The 12,735-nt window shown below is 52.1% G+C and overlaps 1 protein-coding gene across 1 annotated transcript in view; it reads right to left on the bottom strand.

Moving 5' to 3' along the window:
* LOC119436435 (ATP-binding cassette sub-family A member 2-like) overlaps positions 1-12,735 on the bottom strand; it is a 342,759-nt gene that overhangs the window by 14,894 nt on the left and 315,130 nt on the right. Inside the window, exons 46-47 of the mRNA XM_037703279.2 lie at positions 10,333-10,436; positions 6,040-6,232 (exon numbers count right to left, since the gene is read on the bottom strand). Coding sequence (XP_037559207.1) covers positions 6,040-6,232; positions 10,333-10,436 — 297 coding nt within the window. The remainder of the gene's footprint in view (positions 1-6,039; positions 6,233-10,332; positions 10,437-12,735) is intronic.

Below are 12,735 nucleotides of genomic sequence, written 5' to 3'. Positions count from 1 at the left end.
GAGACGCACGCGGAACAGGTGCCTACTAGCCCCTCCGACGTGCTGTTTCCGCTCGCTGGCCCCTATTTGTCCCGAGCGCAGCAGAGTACCCCATGTGGCGCAACGGAGCCACCTCGCTTAGATGCCAACACGAATACGCTCGCCAGCTTCCCTTTGTCCCCAGCGTCGTTCACGGCGCCATGTGCTGCGTCGGAGCCGCACCGCTCTGCCGGTGCGTTCGCGGGCCTTTCCCTGCCCCGAGCACAGGCTGGTGTCGCACCAGAGCCACCCTGCTTAGGTGCTGGCACAAACTCGTTCACTGGCCTCGCTTTGTCCCGAGCGCAGTTTAGTGCCCAAAGTGCCGCGTCGGAGCCACCCCGCTTAGATGCTGGTGCACATACGCTCGCTGGCCTACCTTTGTTCCGAGCGCCTTTCTCGGAGGAATACGCCGCCGTGCAGCCTTCCCGCTCCGCCATAGGCACGAGCTCGCTCGCTGGCCTTCCTTTGTCCCGAGCGCAGTTAGGTGTCCCGTGTGCCGCAGCTGAGCCTCCCTGCCTCACTGTTGGTGCAAAACTGCTCACTGGCCTCTCCTTGTCCCGAGCGCAGCTGGGAAGCAATGTTGAGCGCAAGCCCCCCTGCTCAGCCGACAAAGTTGCCGCACTTTCCGACTACCGCTTGCCTCATGCACAGCCGAGCGACATTTTCGACGTACGTGAGCCACCCCGCTCCGCCGTCGATCCGTCTGCCAGTCATGTGAGGCCTCATGCGCCTGTCGAAGCGGCAACCCAGCTCTTCTCTTTGCCGTTTACTGGCCCCATTGGGTCGGTCGCGCATTGAGCAGACCACCTGACCGTTGGTCCTTTTTGCTCTCTGGAAGTTGGCATTAGCGTACGTGCCGTTTGCCGTGGAGACGTACAATCTGACTTAAGCGCTTGCGCGAGCCATCGGGCCGCCTCGCATGCTGGGCGTTGACATGGCAGCGGTACCTTGTTATGCGCTACAGGAAAGGGAGTTCAAACGTGGTGGCGGACGCCTTGTCGCGAGCCCCCGTTTCGGCGTCTGATCCTTTGCTCTGCCACTCCCGTGAGCATTCGAACCAAGTAGAAGCCAGAGCCTCAGTCTCCAATGGCTCAAAAGGCGCGACCCCCGACGGCGAAGCGGTCCCCGGATTGCCAGCCTCGGGAGAGGACGTATATACCCGGTGAACCCCATTACTCCCGCTGGTATCGTCTTGAGCAGGCAAAAGCTGCTAAGGGATCAGCAGAGCAATCCATTTTGTAAATAGCAATCGTTGACAGGCTCAAAGAGCCGAGCTCCCAAGAGGAGCGGGGCGGCAAAGCCGCCGAGTGCACCCGGACAGCTGGTACTGCTTCGGGCACGTTAGATACGTATCTGCTTGACGCCGATAAAGTTCTCCTGCGCTATATCCTATCTGAGGAGGCTCCCCAGGAGTTTTTCAAGGTGGTGATACCCCGCAGCCTAAGGAAAGCCACCCTGAGCCATTTCCATGACTCGCGGGTGGCCGGACATGCGAGTGGCCACCCGCGACTTTCCAAAAGTTGTGCCACTCCGCTATTTGGCAAGGCATGAAGCGTGACGCTCTTCACTACGCCCGCTCATGCCGCATGTGCCAATGTGTGAAGCCTCGCGCGGGCAAACCCCCCGGGCTCATGCAGCCAATCGACAGCCAGCTACCCTGGCAAGTCGCGGCCTGTGACATTATGGGACCCTTTCCCAGAAGCCGGCGAGGCTACGTTTTTCTCCTGGCTGTCACAGATCATTTCACGAAATGGGTTGAACTTTTTCCCCTTCGGAAGTTAACGGAACGCGCAATCTGGGACAAGTTGACCGAGGTCTTTAACCGCTTCGGCTTTGCGGCAGAGCTGATAACGGACAACGCGTCCTACTTCATGGCCAACGTGTTCGTGAATGCGTGTGCTGCCTTTGGCATTAAGCACCGCCATACAACCACGTATCACCCACAGGCCAACCCGACAGAGCGGATTAACCGGAACCTCAAGCCCTTGCTCGCGGCTTTTGCCCAGCAACACAGGGATTGGGATGTCTGTATTAACGAGATAGGCTTCTCCTTGCAGTCCACGGTGAACCGTTCGACTGGGTACACGCCCGCTTTCCTCAACTTCGGGAGAGAGCTGCCAAACCCCATGGACCGCGTTCTGCGGACCGGCAGCAGGGCATGCACCACGAAAGCCTTCCTTTCCGTCTACGCGGCGGAACTGCGCTCACGGATGGAGGCGGCCCTTGACCTGGCCCGTTCCAACCTGGCAAAAGCGTGAGCTGGACAAAAAGCCCAGTACGACCGGTCACATAAGGACGTGCACTACGGTGTCGACGATCTCGTCCTCAAACGCAACCATGTCTTGAGTGACGCCGCCAAAGGCATCTCTGCCTCCCTGTCTGCCAAATGGTTGGGCCCGTACCGAGTGGAGACCAAAATGTCCCCTCTGGTATACAAGCTGGCTGACTCCCAAGGGAGACCATTCGGCGGTCCAGTTCATGTCTCGGACCTCAAACCTTTCGTTGCCCGTAGCAACGACTGGGAAGAGGGGGAGGCGGTCAACGAACCGCAGGCAAACCATGACACGGCTGGCCCCAGGCCACGCCACCGGTACAACCTGCGGAAACACACCTAGGCAGGCTTTCTCCCACCAGCAGGAAGCTGGATTTCATTCCCTACCATGCCGGTGAATGGAGAAATGTAGCTACGGTGCGAGGGTGCACAGTGAAGCGGTGACAGGCCTATTTGGCCTCATATACCCTCTCGTGCTCACCCGCCTTCTTATGCGCCTAGTCAGCTTTCTCCAACTAGGAGGTAGCTGGACTTCATTCCATACCATGCCGGTGAATGGAGAAATGTAGCTACGGTGCGAGGACGCACATCGAAGCGGTGACAGGCCCATGTGGCCTAGTATTGTGTTGCCCAAGCCTCAGCCTGGCAAACGCCCCTTTTTGGGCAGTCAGACAGGTGGGCAACTTTCTTGGCATGCCAGCTATGCCAGGGGGCTTTCCTGTCCTTTCCCTTGTGTCGTCAAGTCTTCTACCTGCGCCTGGCTCCACTGTGCCACCAGTCTTCCTGACCACGAAGCCAGCTGTCCCTGGTCCTACCACGCCAGTCTGTTGCTGACCTCAAAGCCTGCTGCTCCTGGTCCTTCCGCCATGACTGACTCCTGCCTTGGGGGCCCTGAACTCGAGCAGCCTTGCCTCCTTCTGCCTTGGCTGCCGCTAACTGCGGCTGGTCCGCCCAGTCAGACGCTGACCCCTGGCCAAGGATGGTCACTCCGGCTTCCGCTGCTAACCTGGCTGCCGGTCATCCCGGCCTGCTGTTCCTGTCAGCGTGCAATCCTGAGGGCCCTGTGACCTCCGTGGTGGCTGCTGCGCCAAAAGGGCAGCCATGCTGCGCGCGTTCCTGGCAGCTCCTGGTCGGCGGACCTCAAGCGTTGCTGGCTGTCCCATGGTGCTGCCCTGCCCCGTCCTTCCTGGGCTGCCCACTCTTCCTTCTGGTAGTGAGCCCTTCTTGGTGTGCAGAACTTTGGTAGCCAAGGCAAGCCCCTGGCTTCGTATGAAGTGAAGACGATGACACTCTTTTGGACTTTGCCCCGTTGGCTTAGCCCTCTTTGGCTGAGTCAACCTTGCCACTTGGCCTCGGTCAGTCACCTTTGGAGGCTGGCCTCGGTCTTTAGGAGGGGGGAATGTGGGGATCGAGGTGCCTTCCCGCATCTCGTCCCCCAGCTCGCGCGTGGCGCTTAGCTCGATCTCCGGGAACCACCACCATAACGGCAACATGGCGGACATGGCGAGCGCGCCGGACCTACTACTGGACCTACTTTCCCGCGCAAACCGTGCTTCTCCCCCCCAGGATTGGACTTGCCCCGCGAGAACACGTCACCGGGACGCACCCTGATTGGCCACCCAGGTGGCGGCCCCCGGGCACCCTCTCCACTTGAGCTCTTGTCCGCTAAGAACTCCCTCGCCGCGGCGAATGCTCACAGGCCCGCAACGAGGTGGTTACACGAGACCTTTGTTCTCGCGACTCCTCTTTCTCGCGCTTGGCGGAACACTACCTGGTTAGCCCTAGCGCAGCGGGCGTGCGTACTCGATCAGTCTTGCGGTGAGCCTTGGCCCGTAAGTGCCGTGACTGTCGCACTGTGCTGTATCTTGGGTGAATAAATCCGTGTTGGCGATCTGACTCTGGAGCCTTCTCTGCGCCATGTCGGAGAGTCAACAAACCCTGGCGTAGCACCTTTGTGCGTTGCGGAGTGGAGGAGCGTCGTGCCCTTTCCTGACCGTCGCTCGTAGGGTAAGCCTTGTGCAAACCCATCTCCACAACAGCAATGAGGTTCCACTGTATTTTTATATTTCTTCAAAGCAACGAAGCCAACTGGATGCACTACCACACTCCGCTCATTCGGCTCTGCTGGAGCCAGGGCAGCATTCTGGCATCTGCTGCTGGCACGGGCATAGTGCTGTGGGGTCTCAAGTGTGCTCTTTGGGACAAAGGAACAACAGCACAGTATTGGAAACAAACCAAAAGTCATTTATTGACCTTTTATACACCAATGCCTACTAGCCGACTATGCCGATGGGTGCTGACGATTTGAGGAAGTCCGACTCACCGCGACAAGATATCTAACGAATATGTTTGCCCATTCCTGGACAGCAACGCCCAAGTCATTCGGGGGTGAAGTTTTGTGAATGGAGGTGCATACAAGTGAATGAGAAGGTGTACAAGGGATGGCCCCGCAGAGCACCCCGTGAAATGAGTGCGTGGTCCGTTCGCACGCGCAAAGTTCCTGCAGTTCAAGAGAAAGAGGCTACTCTCTTGTGCACCTCAGTATCCCCGGCATCAAGTCGCATTAGCAGCGGGTCTTGCGCCATCGTACAATTTCCCAACTACCAACGCCGCCGCTGCACACATGCTATGCAGAGAAGCCGGAATCCAGGAGACATGAAAGCCATGCGGAGAAAACAACAGGGGACACGAGTGAGTCAAACGTTCCCACTGTGTGCACACACATTAGCGTTCCTGCTAAGCAACTGTGTGGATACCACACCGTGGTGCACACACTGGTCTGAGAGGAACAGACAGTAAATATCAAGGTAAATCTATCTAATCCTTTTTCTTGGGGTGCTGACTAAGGTCAATATTTTTCTGTCTGTGTCATCTCGTGCACCATCGAGGTGCGACACCAGTAACGGCACTGCTGGCATTTGTGTCAGCATAGCATTTGTTCAAAACATGAGCTACGTGAGTGAAAGTTTCCGTAGCCTTTTTAAGCAAGGAACGCAAGGGGGTGCACAACAGAACTAGAGTCATGTGAAAGGTTGCACTTTGGCTCAAACCAATACCCGTCACACAGTACACGTCACTATTTCAAGTCACACTTGAAATTGATAAACACTGTTCCCTCCCAGCCACCCAAGCACTTATGGTAGGCAAGACCATGCCCAAGTAAGGCAGGCTGTTTTGCCCATAGAAGAGTCTGTTGCTGGGCCTGTTGGTACATACTTGTGGAAACGATTAAACCCAGCCTTCAGGACACGAACACCAGAAGAGAAGTAGATGTACACACGCTTTTTCTTGCATACACGTGCAGTAGTACAAGACCATTTGTGAAAGATGCCTGCTGCTGTTTTTGTCACATCTGTTCATTTTTGGAGCAATGACCATCTGTATCTCTGCATGTGGCAGTGGGAAGAAAATGGGCATTGTCCATCTGGTATTGAAGCAGTCCAGAGGAATTTTTGAGTCTTATATGAAAGGAATACTTTTTTGCTATCACCGTATGCCACTTGCTGTCACATTCCAATTGTGGGAAGCAATTCCTGCAGCAAACCAATAAATCCTTGTGGTAACACTGCTTTGTTTTGCTTTCTTTTAATTTATCTTGTGAGCATCTTACAAGTAACCCATTGCTTTCACGAGATGTTGTACTCTGCTCAAATACTTTTCTGTATTCAGTATTTAGTACTCCACTTAAATACATTTTTAAGTATCTTGTACAAGTCTGCTGTGCAGTTATTTATTAGTGGTGCACCAACCTTGAGCATGGCATTATGGAAGACTCTGTGGAACCATGCAACAATGGCATCATGGGATGTTCCTCTTGTTCTGACGGTAATACAATAGCCCTCCCCAAAACGATTCTTCAGGTGCTGAATGCTGCCCAAACACTTGAAGTGGCCATTGACCATGATGGCCAGTCTTGTGCACAGGGCTTCACACTCTTCCATGCTGCATCAGAAAAACTTGCATGAGGCTCCACTGCCACTGTGAAACTAAACAGCCGAAAAATGATATTTGCTAGTGAAATGCCATAGAAGCCAAAGTAAACACGCTTCTAGCACATTCAAGGCTTGGTAAGTAAAGCTAATACAATATTTAAATAAAACTAGCTCAGCGACTCTGAGTAGTAGCATTTACGAACATGGATGCGACTGCCACTAAAGCCTGTTTTCACCATTCCACACAGATAAGCAGAGAAATGTTTAAACAGGGTCCAACAATGCACTCCCTAATGCATATCATGCAAGACGTTGAAAAGAAAAAAAAAGAAAGAAACTAAGACATAAACATTGTGCAGATCCCACGCACTGTGGGAATCAAGATTATGTGAAGCATTTTGCAGGTACTTGGCTATCTAGCATTGTTTGGGGTACCGCAAAGCAATACCAGGTGGACCAATGTGTTTGTGTAAATTGAGTAGTTGTGTGTGTGGGTCGTGAACGTACAGGCTTGCCACTACATCAACACAACAACGACCACACTGAAGACGATCGTATGACGGCTACGGCATCATTTCCACGCCGGCCATTCAAAGCAAGCTTATATGGCAATTGTTGGTTTTTTACATAGGTAGTGCAAGAACATAAAGGAGAGAAACACTGTGACGTCATCAGCGCCTACGTGTTGTGCAATTTCACATATCTATGGCTATGTCATGTGGTGTATGTAAAACGACGATAACATGTGTACTCCAGCGAAAATATGTTAAAGCATGATTAACTTGGGTGATCATGAAGTCAGTACAACGTCGCGCAATTTCTAAGCAGCATGCTGCAAAGAAAGTACTGAGGAAAGTGGGCTGGTTCCAGAGATAGGGCAGTCTAAATCAACGCCTCAAAGCGCGAGCTGTCACAAGGAAAGAAGATGAAGTGGCACGGGACGCACACACTAAGCGTTTCATAGAGCTAACTGGTTTTGGAACAAGAGAAGTATGAATGTGATCGCGGCCTAATGGTTAAAGCACCAGGCTGCTGTGCTCAACGACAGAAGTTCGATTCCACCATTGGTCACACATTATTTTCTTTTTATTAAAGCGAAGAGAGACAGGAACCTACCTACTGCAAAGTTACAAGAATGAGGCAAAAAATGCTTTGCATTAATAGCCTTTCTTGTCAGCCCATGCATTACACCATACCCCTTTCTCCTTTGAGAGTGACACTATGAGCACTATATTTTAGTCTGAGTGGTGCACACTGATGTAGCGAAGCTGGGAGGATGGTCCCACGCTGTCATGACTACTGTGGGGTCTCACACATGCTCTTGGGACAAAGGAACGACAACACAGTATAGAACAATCAAAAGGGCATTTATTGCACCTTTCATACACTAATGCACACTAGCCGGATTACAACCAATAGAACATTCACACAGGCGCGCGACAAATCAAGGAAGTCCGACTCACCGCGACCTGATAGCGAGTGAATACGTTCGCCCCATGCTATGACACCATCGCCTAGTCGTTCACGTGTACAGTCACGCGAACGGCGGCGCGCTCGAACGATTCGTGTTCGTCCATACCGGTGTCCCGCTCTTAGTCTCGCGCGACGGTTGCGCGAAGCGGGCCGGCGCATGCGCGATGCGTTCGTGCGTGTTGAGAGCCCAAGAGAGAGCGCCTTCGACCTTTTTCTCCCAAGTCACCCCGCCGTTCGGTGGCGTTAGCATCGCGACACTCGCGCCATCTCTCGCAACGCGCCGCAACCACTACGACCACCGCCAGCACTTAGCCACGCGGTGAAGTCGGACCACAGGAGACGCGTGAAAGTCGCGCATCCCCACAGCCGGCACATGCGCGATGCGTTCGTGCGTGTTGAGAGCCCAAGAGAGAGCGCCTTCGACCTTTTTCTCCCAAGTCACCCCGCCGTTCGGTGGCGTTAGCATCGCAACACTCGCGCCATCTCTCGCAACACGCCGCAACCACTACGACCACCGCCAGCACTTAGCCACGCGGTGAAGTCGGACCACAGGAGACCCGTGAGAGTCGCGCATCCCCACGGCCAGCACATGCGCGATGCGTTCATGCGTGTTGAGAGCCCAAGAGAGAGCGCCTTCGACCTTTTTCTCCCAAGTCACCCCGCCGTTCGGTGGCGTTAGCATCGCGACACTCGCGCCATCTCTCGCAACGCGCCGCAACCACTACGACCACCGCCAGCACTTAGCCACGCGGTGAAGTCGGACCACAGGAGACGCGTGAGAGTTGCGCATCCCCACAGTACAAGGGTGAATAAGATGTCATGCAGAGGTGACCAAATCAAAAACCGACACACTTTGCAACTGTGTACAGGATGGTAGTGGCAAGAGAGCCAACATACAGGAGAGAACAACAAATGGCTCGATAGTAAAACATTTTATGGATATTCCTTAAACATTTGACAGCCAAACATTCAGTCTTCGGCAAAGGATATTGACACAAGGTGCCAGCCTAGAGGGTGCCAGCAGCAAGCCATGCATAGAGCTGGCTGATTTAATCCTTCCCGAGACAAAAGCCAACAGGATAACTTTCACACCTACTACCCAGTGACTGTCTCTCTTTGTCAGTGCAGTGTAGACACTTTCTGCATACCTTTCCAGATATTTGTTGACAAAGTGCTGAAAAAAAGAATTAGGCTCCCACACCAGGGCCAGCAGGAGCGAAATTTCTATGGAAGTGTGTAGATCACGCTACAGAAGTAGTAAATAACCACATAAAGCCAACAGACAACGAAGCCAAGGAAAGCATCAGGGAAATTAAGTGTAGTTGAAATTGGAATGCAGAAAATAATGAAGAAAAGGGAAATGAAAGTGGACGAAAAGATAACTTGTCGCCGGCGGGAGCCGAACCCGCAACCTCTGCATTACGCGTGCGTTGCACTACCAATTGTGCTACAGCGACGGCCATCAATTCGTCCACTAACTTGGGTATTTATCTTTACTAGATCTAGCCCTAGGAGTGTTAGCCAGCGTCACTCAGAACCATGGTGGGCGGATGTGGAACATCCTTTTTAGCCCGATGGCGTCACGATACACGTGATTTTGGGTGAGCAGGCACGTGGCTAATAAACCCTCGCATGCTACCTAATGACATCAAGGCTGCCAGATTCGAGACCCTCGTAATGAAATACGAAAGAAGAATGGGAACCAAGGGGCTCGATTTTATTAGTCATAGCCACATAAAGCCAACAGACAACGAAGCCAAGGAAAGCATCAGGGAAATTAAGTGTAGTTGAAATTGGAATGAAGAAAATAATGAAGAAAAGGGAAATGAAAGTGGACGAAAAGATAACTTGTCGCCGGCGGGAGCCGAACCCGCAACCTCCGCATTACGCGTGCGTTGCACTATTGTGCTACAGCGACGGCCATCAATTCGTCCACTAACTTGGGTCTCGAATCTGGCAGCCTTGATGTCATTAGGTAGCATGCGAGGGTTTATTAGCCACGTGCTTGCTCTCCTAAGATCACATGTATCGTGACGCCATCGGGCTAAAAAGGATGTTCCACATCCGCCCACCATGGTTCTGAGTGGCGCTGGCTAACACTCCTAGGGCTAGATCTAGTGAACATAAATACCCACGTTAGTGGATGAATTGATGGCCGTCGCTGTAGCACAATTGGTAGTGCAACGCACGCGTAATGCAGAGGTTGCGGGTTCGGCTCCCGCCGGCGACAACTTATCTTTTCGTCCACTTTCATTTCCCTTTTCTTCATTATTTTCTGCATTCCAATTTCAACTACACTTAATTTCTCCGATGCTTTCCTTGGCTTCGTTGTCTGTTGGCTTTATGTGGTTATGACTAATAAAATTGAGCCCCTCGGTTCCCATTCTTCAGAAGTAGTAAATGTTACATGTAAATAGATGGACCTTTTTTTGTTGTTGTTTGGTGAAAGTAAAATGTGTGTCTGCAGCCACCAGTTCCTTTTAATTTTACCTTTTTATCAGCACAAAATTACGACACTAGATAATAATTCTTGAGGAAACACATTCTAATGCAAATGCAGATGGCAGAAGCCCAGTTAAGCTCCATGTCATATTACATTCAGCTAGGACGAAAGAACATGGAACCTATCAATCCCACCTGTGAGAGGTGAGAATCACCGATCGGCCTCCTCGCACTAGGTCCTGAATGAGGTCCCAGAGGAATCTACGTGTGTATGGATCCATGCCCGTGGTAGGTTCATCCTGCAAGACAAAATGTAGTAGTCAAGGTCTTACCAACTACAAAAGAATACAAGTAATAGTAGCAGCATTTTATTGTATTAAGGACAAAAAGGAGAAAGCAAAGGAAGGGGCCGTGGCCATCATAACTTCCCAGAGGACATGTGAGCTGTCCCGCGGCCGTGGGAAAGATAAAGGCTAACAGAAAAGATAGGGGAGATAAAATTTACTATAAAATATATATAAAGAAAACAGGCAAGGAATCGTTATGTGAATTGATTACTTTTTTCTGGAACTGCAAGAACGTGACTGGCAGTTCCGCAAATTATGGCAATTGCTGTGCCTTATTTCTCTACTTTACTGAATGGCTTCAATTACTTGGACAGCCCACTGTCCAGGCAATTGGTTGTGCAGCAGAAGCCGTACTCATCGAAGTGCTTCATTTAGTATAGAGTGTATCGTGCATTCTACTTTAAAGGGGTCCTGAACCACCCCTCGGGCTTAGTGAAAAAACATAGTCTGCGAATAGCATACGCTGCTGTGAACATCTCAGCCAAATTTTAAGGCTTAAGCCTTTAATGGCTCATGCTCGCGGTCACGTCCGTCCATGCGCTGGAATCGTGCCAACTGTGGCCTCTCCTCCATGCAGCGGTGCAACCTCCTCCCCTCCTTAGCAACGGGCACGCCAGTGAAGGGCGCAGCTGTGCATAGCAACCGTGACGTCACACAGTAGCGGTAGAACGAGTGCGCACTGCGTCGACGGTGGCAGCTGCACTGCCGCTCCTTCGCCAGACGTCTTGTTGCAGTCGAGTGAGTGAGATGCATGGCTCCGACGCGGCCCAGTGATTTCGCGCCAGGCAGTTCGGGGAAGCGGCAGCGGACGCCGGATTCCCCCAACACCAAACGCCAGAAGAACAAGGAGCGAATGCGCATGCGACGACTGAACATGTCACCAGATGCGAAAGCAAGGGAGGCAGAACGGGAACACCAACAGCGACTGATTAGATCGCCGGGTACCAAAGGCAGGGAAGCAGAACGAAAGCAGCAGCAGCGACAGGCGATATCGCCGAACATGATATTTCTTCTCAGCACAGACGGCAGCAGCGACTGGCCATGTCACCGAACAGCAAAACCAGGGAAGCGGAGCGCAGACGGCAGCACCGTCTGGCTATGTCACCGAACAGCAAAGCCAGGGAGGCGGAACGAAAGCGGCTGCAGTGGTTGTAGCAACCAGGCCCATCAAGAAGCGCGTCTAGCACAAGTGGCACACGCCTACAAAAGGGTACATATACCATGTACAACATGGTATATGCAGTGGGTTGACCACAAGGCTTTCGCCAAGCACACTTCAGAATTTCCAAAGTCTCTTCGGTAATTTTTGCATTCGTGCATGGCACGTGGAGATCACAAGCAGAGTGCAAACTCACCTTTTTCTCAAGCACTCTCTTTTCAACAGAAGCCTTCTCCTCACTCTTTTTGGGATACCATATTTCATCATATAGCAGATTCCCACATGCAGCTGCTATTGGCCAATAGCTGACATCAATCAAGAAGGGTATTTGGATCAGTTTGCTTCTTCCTACTGTTACTGTGTATATTCACTGACACAGCCTGCGTAGGAATGAAACCTTGGCCACACTGCTTATCAGTGTTGTAGCCGCCAGGTCTCATTAATTTCTATTAGTTTTGAAAACTCAACTAGCCTCAAACCACGCGAAACTTTAGATTAGACAAGACATATGCTTGCCAGCGCATGCTCACTCCTGGCTGCTCTTGGCTAGACACCTTGGCAGACTTCACTTTGTATTAAGCTATTGCACAAAATGCGCAATTTGGATGTGGCTACCATTCGTTGGTCAAGCTAGTGCAGGACAAAGCTGCTCCGGACCACATAGCACAGCCAGACTGGTGCACATAAGTGCAAGCGTGCACTCCAGCCCTGTCGTGTACATAGTTGGCCACTACAGTTGCATGTAGCTGCTTCTGCAGTGTGGCGCAAATACCGTGGCCAACACGAGATGCCACAACAAGCTTGCATGCTGAGCTCGCAGAGGACAACAGCTTGCTCTGATTGGTATCTGTGGGTGATGTGACAAAAGGCCCGAGCGCCAACATCTGACGAACAGTTCGTCTGTTTTCCGAGTTGCACACCCTTGAGCACGGTGCTTTCGAGCGGTGTCGCCATCATGGTCGAAGTTCTTTACGTTAGGAATTTTTTCAATGCGAGCCCAGAGTGTGGCACCCAAAGCTTAGCTGATGTGCGCGCTGCCGACGTACTCACACAAGGGAACATGAAGATGAAGTTTGTTCGGCCGTCAAAAAT

This window comes from Dermacentor silvarum, chromosome 1 (genome assembly GCF_013339745.2).
Source record: "Dermacentor silvarum isolate Dsil-2018 chromosome 1, BIME_Dsil_1.4, whole genome shotgun sequence".
Classification (NCBI taxonomy): domain Eukaryota; kingdom Metazoa; phylum Arthropoda; class Arachnida; order Ixodida; family Ixodidae; genus Dermacentor; species Dermacentor silvarum.
This window is presented reverse-complemented; position numbering and strand designations above follow the sequence as displayed.